Here is a 12,799-nt window from a genome sequence, read left to right on the forward strand (position 1 = left end):
GCAACATAGACGTTCTATTGAACAAGCTTAGTAGCTGACGTTCCTATGGAAACTGTGCATGAAACAATGAAAAATCAGAAAAATGTTTCCTAACAGATGCCAACTTGTTGAATTTGTTTCTCAAGCTTCATAAACTCTCAATATTTTGTAAGAATCAGCAGAATCAAGATAAAGTGAGTTAAAATGGATTGTGAATATAACTTATATGAGAGTTTTATCTACAATATTATTATTTCGTAGTTTTATTAAAATAATTCAGGTCTGTTAATTACACTCTTTGGATTCAAATTTATCAGAATAAACATATGTTTCTGATTAATTCAACCATATTCAGACAGTAAATGGCAAAAACTATAATCATTTTTTAAGAAACCTAGTTTATTCTCAAGCAGAACAAGAAAGAGCTTCCATTTAAACTTAGCGGTGAAATGCAGGGCTTCATAAACATTTTATTTGTTTTCTATAGTATAATAAATATATCAATCATATTGCCATAAAATTATTGTAAATAACGTCTTACAACATTGATTAACATTTTTATAATTCCAATCCAGTTGAATTAAGCTTTTAATTTGAATCATATTCATTTATTTTTTCCATCAAAAACGCTTTCTATCATGTTGGCTGTGATGTGAAAGTGTAGTGTAGTCTGCTGTTGTGTTTATCTGTGTCAGTGTGTGTGGAATATATTCTAGTTTCTATTCCAATAACATGGTTTGATGTTGGATTATAATAAAAATACAAGGTCTGATTTGTGGCTGAAAGTGAAAGTGGTCTAGATGTATTTTGAAAGCCTTGGGCGATATTTTTTAAAAATACCTTTGACTTGTAAACGTGTCAATTTCCAATACGTTGCCAGCCATATTCTTGCCATTCTTGACTTTGTTGTTCCTGAAAACGGTTGAATTATTTGTGTAATATTTGTTTTTGGGATCAAATATCATGGGTGACGATGTGAGTATTCTGGCAAAATAATTCTATACAAATGAAGTATGTACTTGAAAAATAAGCTGATAGACCCATAACTGATTAACAAATATTCTGTTTAGCATAATTTGTGTGTTGCAAAAATATCAAGAATTATGTTCATTTTATAATGCTGAGATCCGTAATTTATAATGTCATAAATAATAAGTTGAATCAAAATATTGTTTAAATTTTTAGAAAAAATAGTCTGCAAATATAATTTCTCCACACCTTTGAAATTTGCAAAATTATTTGCTAAAATACCGGTTGCTAAATAAGTTAGGTTATGTGTTTTGTTTGACAATCATTTTAGTCTGATTTGTTTATAGTAACAGATTATGGATAGCAAATTATGCAATTTATAAATTCATTTGTACTACTTTTTATCCTTAATGATTTCATTACAATCTTTCTTTGTGAATTAAATTCATATATATTTTTTTGGGCAATTAAGTTAACTTCAAGTCTCATGCTTTTCTCAAATTTCTGCATTAACTTACGATTTACTGTATACAACTGCTCTATCATATAACATGAATATATGATATGAATTTAATTCACAAAGAAAGATTGTAATGAAATCATTAAGGATAAAAAGTAGTACAAATATTATTTCTGTTTTGATTTTAAACAGGTGTGTACTTTTGAATACAGCTACAAGCCTGAGCTGCTGAAGACACTTGATATTTCAAAGTACAAATCCAAGTTTTCACTTGATGTTGGGCCAAATATTGTTCCGGATCATCTTCTCATTCGACCTATGAGAAAATGTGACTTCGAACATGGTAAATTTACATAAACTACCCTATCTTATAAACGTATTCTCAAGTTTAAGATACTTTGTTTAATTGTATTACATTACGTGAACTCCTTCAATTTTTGTACATCATCTAGTAGCTTTTTCAATTGTCCACTTTTATAGAACTTGATATGATAAATAACACGTCATACAACAAAGTCATTGTAATTTTTATGTTTAGTTCAATTATACCTTATTGTCAAATATCTGGTGCGAAACTCTGAAATACGTCTTTTAGGGTCCGTCAAGTCCCAAACTATACAAACGGAATAGACGATTTTCCCGCTCGTTCACGGGATGCATGGCCTCCTATGTGAAACAGTATACACCCTACACCCCACAGGAAAACACATGTATGAGCGGAATAGGCGTGCTCTAGAGGCAATTCAATTAGTAGACGCGCAGAATAAAGTGACGTTTGCGCTCGTATAGTATGGGTCTTAGACGGGCAGAAAACTGCCGTATCAATTCATCAGCAAATTGCAGCGGCAGACCAAAATTGTCGATTCAACCAACTATATGTAAAGAGTTCGTCTATTTACATTGCGGCTGGCTCTCACACATTCTATTTCACTTAGCTCATATTGGCGCGGCATTCTACCTTCTCCTTCATCCTTTGCACGTACTTGTGGGATTGATGGCGCCATAATAAAAAGCACTACGTAACACATGATTATGATCAAGATCTGTGGCAGAGATCATACTAAATCTGCGGCAGTTTGCTGCCTGTTTAACCTCATCCTTATTACTAAGTCAAGATGAACATCTTCATTGAAAATTAAGACATTTGATTGATATATATTCCTAAATGTATAGGTAGCCTAAATATGCAAATGCAGTACATGGTTGTTATTGATAGAGGTAGAGAGTTATAAAGGATATTTTTTCAGGTTACTTGGAGCTTTTGAGTAAACTGACAACTGTTGGGGATGTATCAGTGAAGCAATTCAATGGTAAGTATTAATATTGATTTACATTAAATTGTATTGAATTTCCTTGAAAGTATAGAATATCACTTTAACAGCAGGGACTTACATTGTACATACATTGTGATTATCATTGCAATGTAAATACGGTACTGTGAGTGGAACTCGACACTTATTAAATTGTAGACGAATAATTTATGTCTCGACTTTCATGTCATTTTCAAGTGTTTAGTCATAGCTATACAGTATATTGATGATCTGCGCCAGGATAGCTCTAGCTTGCTTTTTGCATATGATATAACCATCATTGATACTAAATTCAAAGCGCAATCAAAATCCTCTCTCTGAGGCTAACAAGTGGTTCACCAACGTCTGGGCGTCCACAAAGTTTTTTACTATCATCTCTCCTATACTATGTCAGAAAAATATTCTGAACATCTACAAGAAGGGAGCACGTGCACTCTCATGGATCTCGAGGAAGGGTAAACTTGGATGTATAGCCTTGTCCCTTATCAATAGTGAAGGACTTAATAGTGCTAGCAGTAAGAATGTTCGACTGGCTACCCAACTCTTATTCTGATTATAAACTGAATTCTATAATTCACGCCCGTAGGCATGGACGTTTGATAATCTCATCAAAATCACCCTCGCACGTTCCATTACCCATGCACAAGCTGAAAGCTCATGTGGGCATCATCCGCAATAAAAAGAATCTATAATTCTATTCTACCCTTTCTCCAATTGGACTGTGTCATCACCTATAAATTTGGAAGAAGAATAGCACAAGGACTACCTTATTATTTTATCTACCATCACTGTCATTTGTATCGTATCGTAAAAATTCTAAACTCAGTTAGAAGCGCCCAGAACTCTGTGTTCTAGAACTCTGTGTCAAGGTGGCTAATCGCCAAGAGTTTCTAATAGTCGGGAGGATTTTTCACTACCAATCCAATAATCAACTTAGTTATTTATGTTGTACATAAATCAGTTCACTGTTTTACTTAATTATAAATTTATTATCGATATAATATCTCATTTTATCAATTCTGTTTGTAAAGTGTTGCAAATTTTCAATCTCTTTCAAAGGTGTACTAAAATCATCACGTAGACTATTACCCTGTTGCACGCTCTTCTATTTAATTGTACCTTGTTTAAATGACGTAATCCATTTAAATCATTGTCAGAAAGAAGTAACTTTGACTACATTTCCATGACGTCATTAAACCGCAATTAAATTCATTATGTGTATGTGCAACCAGACCCATAGTGTTATTTCTTAAATTATCAACGCCGTTATTAAATTATTCAAGTTTCCCATTCAATCAATGTTGAGTTGTGGAAGTGAATATCACTAGTAGTTTTGTGAACAGTAGACCTCACGCAGTATTCTCATCCACAAGTACCTGATTGAAACTATAGACCTTATGGAAATACAGCAATAGACTGGCTTCTCCACACATCTTTGTAATCACTTGTAAACTGATTTTTATGATGAATAATTCTATAGTCTGATTGTTACTCTAATATTGGTGTAGAAGGAGGCTCCTTCTTCCTTTTATATTATCCTTGAAATGCAAAATCTCCAAAAACCTTGTATATACGTCGACGTGCAATTAAAAAAGGAACATACATGTCAAATTTCATCAAAATCTATTACCGCGTTTCGCCGTAAATGCGCAACATTTAAACATTAAGAGAAATGCCAAACCGTCGACTTGAATCTTAGACCTCACTTCGCTCGGTCAACTAAAATACATTATTCCTCTAATTTATGCAAGATCTATAGTTATGAATACTCCAATAAATATAATTAAGAATTTGAAGAATGATGGCTGGTGTAATTTATTTGGTGTTATCTGTTGCAGATCAGTTCGACAAGATAAAGGCGTGTCCCAATACCTATTACATCACCGTTATTCAGGATAGGGAGACATGGGATGTGGTTGGAACGGGCACTTTGCTCATAGAACACAAATTCATCCATAGTTGTGCAGCTGTAAGTGACAAGTTCATCACGATTTATTGGAAACTCATTAGTTTTAAATAGAACTCTTTGTTGCCGTAAAGCAAAGCAAGGAAAATGATCTAAAATCAAAATCATCAAATTAGAAATTGCTATATGTATTGAATAGAATATCATATCACATTTCTTCATCTGAACTACTGGACTGATTTACTTGAAACATTGCATATAAATTTTTAATTAACCGATGATTCTTATAGGCCTATTTTCAATTCTTCTAGATTTCATTACGTCAAGTTTTAAAATAGACCCTTGCGAAGCACGGGTTACCTGCTAGTTATCATGAAGGAGAACAACAACCTAAAATTTATTGTATTTTTTGAAACAATGCGAATTCATTCAAGCATAAAAATGGTTGTAATGGAATTCTCAGGAAGAAAACATTTGTGGCACCACTGAAGCTATGGCTGTGTGCACATGGAGAGGATTCAGGCCTCCAGAAATCTAACAGTTTTAGAAGGGTACCGTATGTATAGTTCGAACTGAACTTGATCATGAAACAGTAGATTTGATAATAATATTTGTAAGGAAAATGATATTTATTCATTGAATATGAGCGTTGCTTTTCATGAGATGGTTAGGAAGGATCACTTTATTAAGCTTTATAAATAGGGTACCGTATGTATAGTTCGAACTGAACTTGATCATGAAACAGTAGATTTGATAATAATATTTGTAAGGAAAATGATATTTATTCATTGAATATGAGCGTTGCTTTTCATGAGATTGGTTAGGAAGGATCACTTTATTAAGCTTTATAAATAGGGTACCGTATGTATAGTTCGAACTGAACTTGATCATGAAACAGTAGATTTGATAATAATATTTGTAAGGAAAATGATATTTATTCATTGAATATGAGCGTTGCTTTTCATGAGATTGGTTAGGAAGGAGCACTTTATTAAGCTTTATAAATTTTATTTCTGTGTGGCAAAGTATTGTTCTCGATTTACTTCACTGTTCTAGTATTCTACTATAGTAACTTATGTACCACTATTCATTTTTATATCAATTTGTACTGTTTTTTGTCATCTTACTATCAATTTTTTTATTATAACAATTGATTGTTTGTTTTTTCCTAGAGAGGAAGAATCGAAGATATTGTGATAATGGAAAAGTACCGAGGGCTCAAGCTGGGACAATTGTGAGTGGACAATAGTGAATAATCATTGAAAATTTTTATTTTAATATTATTTCCTTTCGGAAAATTGAGTTTCAAGTTTAAAGCCTTGCGCACACCGGTATGAATTGTCGCCGTCACACGGGATGACAACGAGAGGGATGATTTCAAGTCATGGTTAAATGTTCAAAATCAACGGTCGTCCAGCTTGACAACAATTCTCTGTGTGCGCAAGTCTCTATATCAAGTTTTTCAAGATTGAAGAGTGAAGATTATCTATACTTTTCTGATAGAGATAGACAAACATCTACCTATAATTATAATTTGAATGTTTTGAAATCATTCTTTTAAATCTATACTAGAAGAAATCATTCAAAGTCGTCAATTACATGGGATAAAATAGCTCAATTTTGTGAGTTTCAAGTAGGAAGGCTAAGCTGCTTTCTATTTTGATAGTATGTTTTGAAACTGATATGCTTTATATCATCTAGATGTGAATAATTTTTTTTGAAAATTCAAATTTATTTCTCATTATATATGATTTATATTATCATCTATATGTAAAAAATTTATTTTGAAAATTCAAATTTATTTCTCATCTTGATTGAATTCACAAAGTGTTACTCTACACATACAAGAAAATTCACATCAAACACTATAACAATTACAATTTACATCTCTTTGATTGCATCATTGCAGTATGTTACTAAGGTGGATTGCAATTTTTCAGAATATATTTTTTGTCAGATGATGTTCTGTTAAAATACTATGAATATTTTATAGCCTTTGAGAAAGTTTTTTGATTGACTTTGATGTGTATGTCTTCAATTTCTCAAAATGTATAGATAGATGTCTTAATCGATTTTGTTTCCTTTCCAGGTTGATAGCAACACTGTCAATCCTGGCTGAAAAATTGGGCTGCTACAAAGTTAGTTTGGACTGCAAAGACGCCATGATCCCATATTACTCGAAATTGAATTTCGTTCAAGAACCCAACAACGCTAACTTCTTGCAAATGAGGTTGAAAAACTAGTGGAAGGTATAAAATATATACACAAAATTGATAAAAATTGTTTCTTTGCATAGTTATTTCTTATTTTAGTCCCTACCTTTTTCATTCCAGATTTTTATATTTGAATTTATTTCAGGCTAGTATCTCTACTACATTAAGTTAGGTCACCAGTGAAACACCAAGTGTCCCAGCAAGTCGCGAGGTATTGGGGCCAAGCCACTCGAAGCTTTTTTCATGCGTTTTCAGACGAGTCAGCTCATAAAGCTCTCTGATTTGCTGATCATTTATTTACAATGTCAAGGAAGGCTACAGGCATTACGCCCAAATCAATCTTCACTACTATTTACCAACAAAATGAACATGTAAGAAATGAAAAATAAATGGTAATACAATGAAAGATACGGAAGATAATAATAGGTATATTATGATACTACATTCATACAGTGTGTGCTGTGAAGCAATTAGGTATAAATAACATAAGGTATAAATATAAGCATGGTGAATGGAAAGCACGCTGAATTATCAGCTGGTTCCTGAACGCCAACCCAATCAGCCAATCGGAGAGCTCCCTGCACTGACTCGTCTGAAAATGCCTGAAAAAACGCTTTATGTGGTGTCGCTCTTGGTTTTTATGGACATTTTCACACAAGGGACAACACTGGGGCCCGAGAATTATCACAGGGCATTGCATCAAGAGCCAGGGCATTCCTGCTATAAATGGTTCAGTTGCGAGAAAGTGGTTGAAATTGCTGCAGCTTAATGGCAGCCATCTGCATTAACAAACATGTATATTACATACTGATTTCAATTGTATAATATGAGCCGAAATCCTCGTAATTCTTTCTTCATTATTCTTCCAATTTCAATACCGTACTCAAATCATGCCTCAAAAATTCGTGACTTGGAACTGTGAATTGGAGTGAGTTGTTATTCACATTGACAGTACCAATATAAACTATGATTACGAAAAATAAATTGAATAATGTAGACTATATTGTACCGATAAATTTGTTGCAGTATCACAGAAAAAAAAGTTCTTGCTGGAAATGATGACCTGAGAGTCATTAGCTTGTGTGAAATAAGGGATTGATGACGGTTGATTGGTTGAGTACTTTATTTATGTAGATTACAATATATACTGGCTTATACACTTATATACAATAGCTTACAATACAGCAAAATTATAGATAAATTAGGAGATTAATGAACCAAATTAGGTGGCTTCCGAACTATCGGGAAATTACAAAACCGAATGCCCTCAAATGTCACTAACTGGAGTTGATTTCAAGCAGGCATCTTTTGAATGGAAGTACCGAGAGTAGCTACGTCATTTATCTGAGCAAATAGATATGACCAACTAGGTACTTCCTCTCTGTTTCTTACCCTATCTGTATTCTGCTATGAAATTATTACACTGATATATTCCTTAAATATATGCTATAACCTATACCATTCATCATTTCATATCAATAGATACTAGAATAAATAATAAGTTTTTTTAAATTAAATTGTGATTCTAAGAATGTGTCAGCAGGATCATAAAATGGTGTCCAATATTATATTTCCAGTTTCTGCACGAAATTAATTGAGTTTACCACATTTGGTGGCTGAAAGTTACCCAAAAGTTCCATTGACTTACAATTGAAATGCATTTTCAAAAAGTCAGCGATTCTCAGAACAGTAACCATAAATTCATGAATAGATGACCTGATACAGGTCATCCTATGTCAAACTATTATAAGCCTCATTGGTAATGCTTCCTGTTAGGAAATTTGAAGTGATTCTAGGTAATAAGATCAGCAACCAGAAAAAACTCAATAATGGTCTTCCACAGGGTTCAGTCCTTGCTCCAAGTCTTTTCAATTTATGCACAGTAGACTTGCCTATCATATGTTCTAAAAAGTTCATATACAGAGTGGGTGAAAAGTCCGAGAACGGCTTAATATCTCATGCACAAAGTTTATTTGACGGTGGGTGTGATTGGGGATCCTACTGAAATTGAAAATACTACTTCATTATGACTTCAAAAATCTGGTCTGCCATCTTGGATCCGCCATATTTAAAACAACTTTATTTTTTTAAATAAGAAGGTGATCATGCGATACATGATTTCGATACGAAATTTCAAGAAAAAATTAATGGTGAAAACCACATATCGCTATCTCAAACCGTTCAGAAGATATTCACATTATTAATCAATACCACTTATGTATTTAATTTCTGATACGCACAATATATAATGCGAATATCTTCTGAACGGTTTGAGATATCGATGTGCGGTTTTCACCATTCATTATTTCTTGAAATTTCGTATCGAAATCATGTATCGCATGACTACCTTCGTGTTTGAAAAAATAAAGTTGCATTTAATATGGCGGACCAGATTTTTGAAGTTATAGTAAAGTAGTATTTTCAATTTGAGTAGGATCCCCAAACACACCCACCATCAAATTACCTTTGTGTATGAGATATTAAGGCTGTGCTAAGGCTAAAAATAAACTTTCTACTCGAGATATTTTTCAAAGTTTTTCGATTAGTATATAATCAAGCTATCAAAATGAGAAAGTTTTCTTGGGAAAACATTTTTTTCCATCATTACTTTTTGAGATATGAGCGCCTGAAGTTTGAATTTTTGGGACAGAACATTTCAAATTCGGTAAGAGATAAATCCATGAGATTTAGAGGATGGATTCTTTATGGTATTGTTGATCTAGTAAAACAAAAATTTGAATAAGTAATAATAATAAATTGAATAAGTATATTAAAAAATGATTTTTTCAGAAAATTTTTGTTTTACTAGATCAACAATACCATGAAGAATCTATCTTCTTAATCTCATGGATTTATCTCTAACGGAATTTGAAATGTTCTGTCCCAAAAATTCAAACTTCAGGCGCTCATATCTCAAAAAGTAATGATCAGAAAAAAAAATGTTTTCCTGAGTAAACTTTTTCATTTTGATAGCTTGATGATATACAAATCGAAAAACTTTGAAAAATATCACGAGTAGAAAGTTCATTATTAGCCTTTGCACAACCTTAAGCCGTTCTCGGACTTTTCATCCACTCTGTATGCTTATTATAATGTCCCTTGCAGCTCAGCATAAAAATTTTCACTAAGAACTGAGAAAGTGCTCTTTGAAGACCTGAAGAAGATGGGGGAATACTTCCATAGATGGAGGCTTATTCCAAACCTGAAGAAAACAGAAGTCAGCTCATTTCACCTAAATAATAAAATAGCTAATTATAGGAAACTCCACGTTCATTTCAATAATGTACTTCTCCAGCAACAAAATGTCCCCAAATATCTAGGCATTACACTGGATAGAACACTGTCTTTCAAAACACACCTGGAGACCACCTCAAAGAGAATAATTCAAACCCGCAATAACATTATTCAAAAAATTGTGTGGTTCTACGTGGGGTGCCTCAGCCATACCCTGCGGTGCTCCACTCTGTCTCTTGTTTATTCTGTAGCAGAATACTTTGCACCTGTGTGGATCAATAGCTCATATAGTAAGTGATTACTGGGTGTAGTAAGTCAAATCCTGTAAATTTGCTTCCAATATTGAGCAACATTGCTCCACCTCCCTTACGGAGGAAAAATGCCCTGTTTCAAAAAGGAGTTCAAAAATATTCCTGATAATCCAACCAATGCTACCAATTCATGAAGACCTTCCCGACTCAGAAATAGGTCGCCTTAGATCTAGAAGGCCTCCATTGACATCTGCAAAGTACCTGGTCGGAACCAATTTCAACATGGACTCAGAGTGGAATTCTGCTTGGAATTTGAAAGCACCTGACAAATTGGCACGACTTATCAAGCCAAATAGAGAGCCAGAAGGTTTCAGCCTTCCCCGTCACCTTTGGAAAGTATTAAACAGGGTGCAAACAAGACATGGTGTATGTGGGGACAGTCTACATAACTGGGGGATCATTTCATCATCTGAATGTGACTGTGGAGCGCAAAAACAAACTTTGAAACATTTTGCTGAGGTCTGTCCTGTCAGGTTGTATCCCCATGCTGTTGAGGATTTTGTAAATGCTGCACCAGCAGCTCTTGAGTGGCTGGCTGATTTGGACATAGCTTTGTAATGACTAGTTTTATCTTTTAATATTATGTTAATAAAACTACTGTTTCTTTCCATGTGCATAGTTTTATATTTTGAATTGTTTAATTCAACGACAATCAATTATTATAATTAAGCACATATAATGCTTATTTGAGAGGTAAATGTGCCAAAATGCCATACGCTATTCAAATACTACCGGTACATGAATTTGTGAAGTTCAAGTGAGATAAGCCTAAAATGAGATCCAAATTCCATTTCGTTGAATATTTAAAAAAATGTATAAAATAGAAAGAATAAATGGTGCAAGCCTATTATGAATTTTGATAAGAAACTGATGAAATAAAAACGTCTTCCATAGTTTATCACCAGTAAACACATACATTGATCTCTTTTTTATTAATTGTGGATTTTCCAAAAAAAAAAAAACATTTGAACTCTATAATAATTCCCAAAATTCGTGCTGCTAGAATACCGTACCGTACATTATTGATGTGTGCTGCCACTCAAAATTCAATTTATTCCGTAGACAAGATAACTGTGCTAGGTACTATTAAAGTACCGTAGCCTGCTGTATATAAGTTATTTCTCTACAATCTATGCGCGCTTGGATTGAGAACAATAACATTGTTCAAAAATTATTTTTCATTCACCATCTATTTATTGATTGTATTTTTCTCAAAAGTAATTGCAACGAAGAATTGGGATTTCAATTGTTTAACCACCAAGAGCCTTTATTCTAATATATAAAATACTGTATGTAGGTACAGTAGGCTACTATTTTTCATAATTCTATTATCAACAATAATTAGATATAAATAATCCTTACAGAAATGGAAACTAACGTTCCAATCGATAATATCCTTGACAATTAAAAATGAAAATGAAAAGACTAATATCAAGTTGCAGTATTAGATACAGTAGGCCTATGCTGTTCCTACTATACGGCTACAGTTCCGATAACTACATAATAAGGAAATAATGCTGTTACACTATGTAGTTCTGGAGAAAATTTTGAGATATTAAAAATATAAGCCTAAGCAAAAGAACAAATTGTTTCAAACTAGATTCAGAATCAGAAAGACCAATATAAAAAATAACAGAACAAAATAGCCTACTGTTGTCACTTGTATTAAATAATAATTTTGTGGAAAAAAACGTTAAATATTATATTATTTATAGTGATTTATATTATGTATAATATTAGGCTTATCCCACTCATCATTCATAGGCCCAAAGTACAATACCTTACCGTACATTAAATAAATTAATGTGTCTAATTTATAGGGCCTACTATAAAAATTATGCATACTATTCAATTGAATACCGGTACGATTTATTGGTGTTCTAATTTTCAATATTTATTTCCTGTATTTATCAATGACTTGTAGGTAATTCACTAAAGAATTGGCACTTTTCCCCCTTGAAAATATCGATTTTCTCTGAATATCTAGGTGGTAGCCTACGGTACATCAAAAACTCTGGTACCGTACCGTATTGATTTTTTTAGGTTACAAACCTCACTTCTTATCTAAACAAAAACCTTTAGTTCTATGTTACTGAATAAACTAAATTATAAATAATTCAGAAAATTAAAAATATATATTGCACCCATCCAACCGCAATCGAGCGTCCGTTACTTGACAATTATTACCATAAGAATAAAAAAGGTAGATCCTCAGTAAGTATTATTTTGCATTTTTGTTTGTCCTTACAAAAAACGTACTCATGAACTCGTACTATTTTCTTGAATATTGTTTCAAATAATTGAAAACAATAGTCAATAACAAAGTATTATTGTATTTTGGTTTGGTGCTGGCATGTAGTGTTTGTGTAGGATCTAACTTCCGTCTATTTAATTAACGTAGGATGACTCATCACCTT

At 32.9% G+C, this 12,799-nt stretch overlaps 1 protein-coding gene across 1 annotated transcript; it reads left to right on the plus strand.

The window, feature by feature from the left end:
• Window positions 1-622: 622 nt before the first annotated feature.
• LOC111062382 (probable glucosamine 6-phosphate N-acetyltransferase) lies at window positions 623-6,914 on the plus strand. Its single transcript, XM_022350108.2, has 6 exons — window positions 623-954; window positions 1,601-1,751; window positions 2,656-2,718; window positions 4,557-4,687; window positions 5,797-5,858; window positions 6,714-6,914. The coding sequence occupies exons 1-6, from the start codon at window positions 943-945 to the stop codon at window positions 6,865-6,867; spliced, it is 573 nt and encodes a 190-aa protein (XP_022205800.1). The 5' UTR covers window positions 623-942; the 3' UTR covers window positions 6,868-6,914.
• Window positions 6,915-12,799: the final 5,885 nt, after the last annotated feature.

This window comes from Nilaparvata lugens, chromosome 4, assembly GCF_014356525.2.
Source record: "Nilaparvata lugens isolate BPH chromosome 4, ASM1435652v1, whole genome shotgun sequence".
In the NCBI taxonomy this organism is placed as follows: Eukaryota; Metazoa; Arthropoda; class Insecta; order Hemiptera; family Delphacidae; genus Nilaparvata; species Nilaparvata lugens.

Bases quoted from the DNA above. Each gene is read 5' to 3' on its own strand.
- LOC111062382 (XM_022350108.2), top strand. The intron at 4,688-5,796 runs GTAAGTGACAAG...GTTTTTTCCTAG, and splicing joins TCATCCATAGTTGTGCAGCT to AGAGGAAGAATCGAAGATAT. The intron at 5,859-6,713 runs GTGAGTGGACAA...TTTCCTTTCCAG, and splicing joins GGGCTCAAGCTGGGACAATT to GTTGATAGCAACACTGTCAA.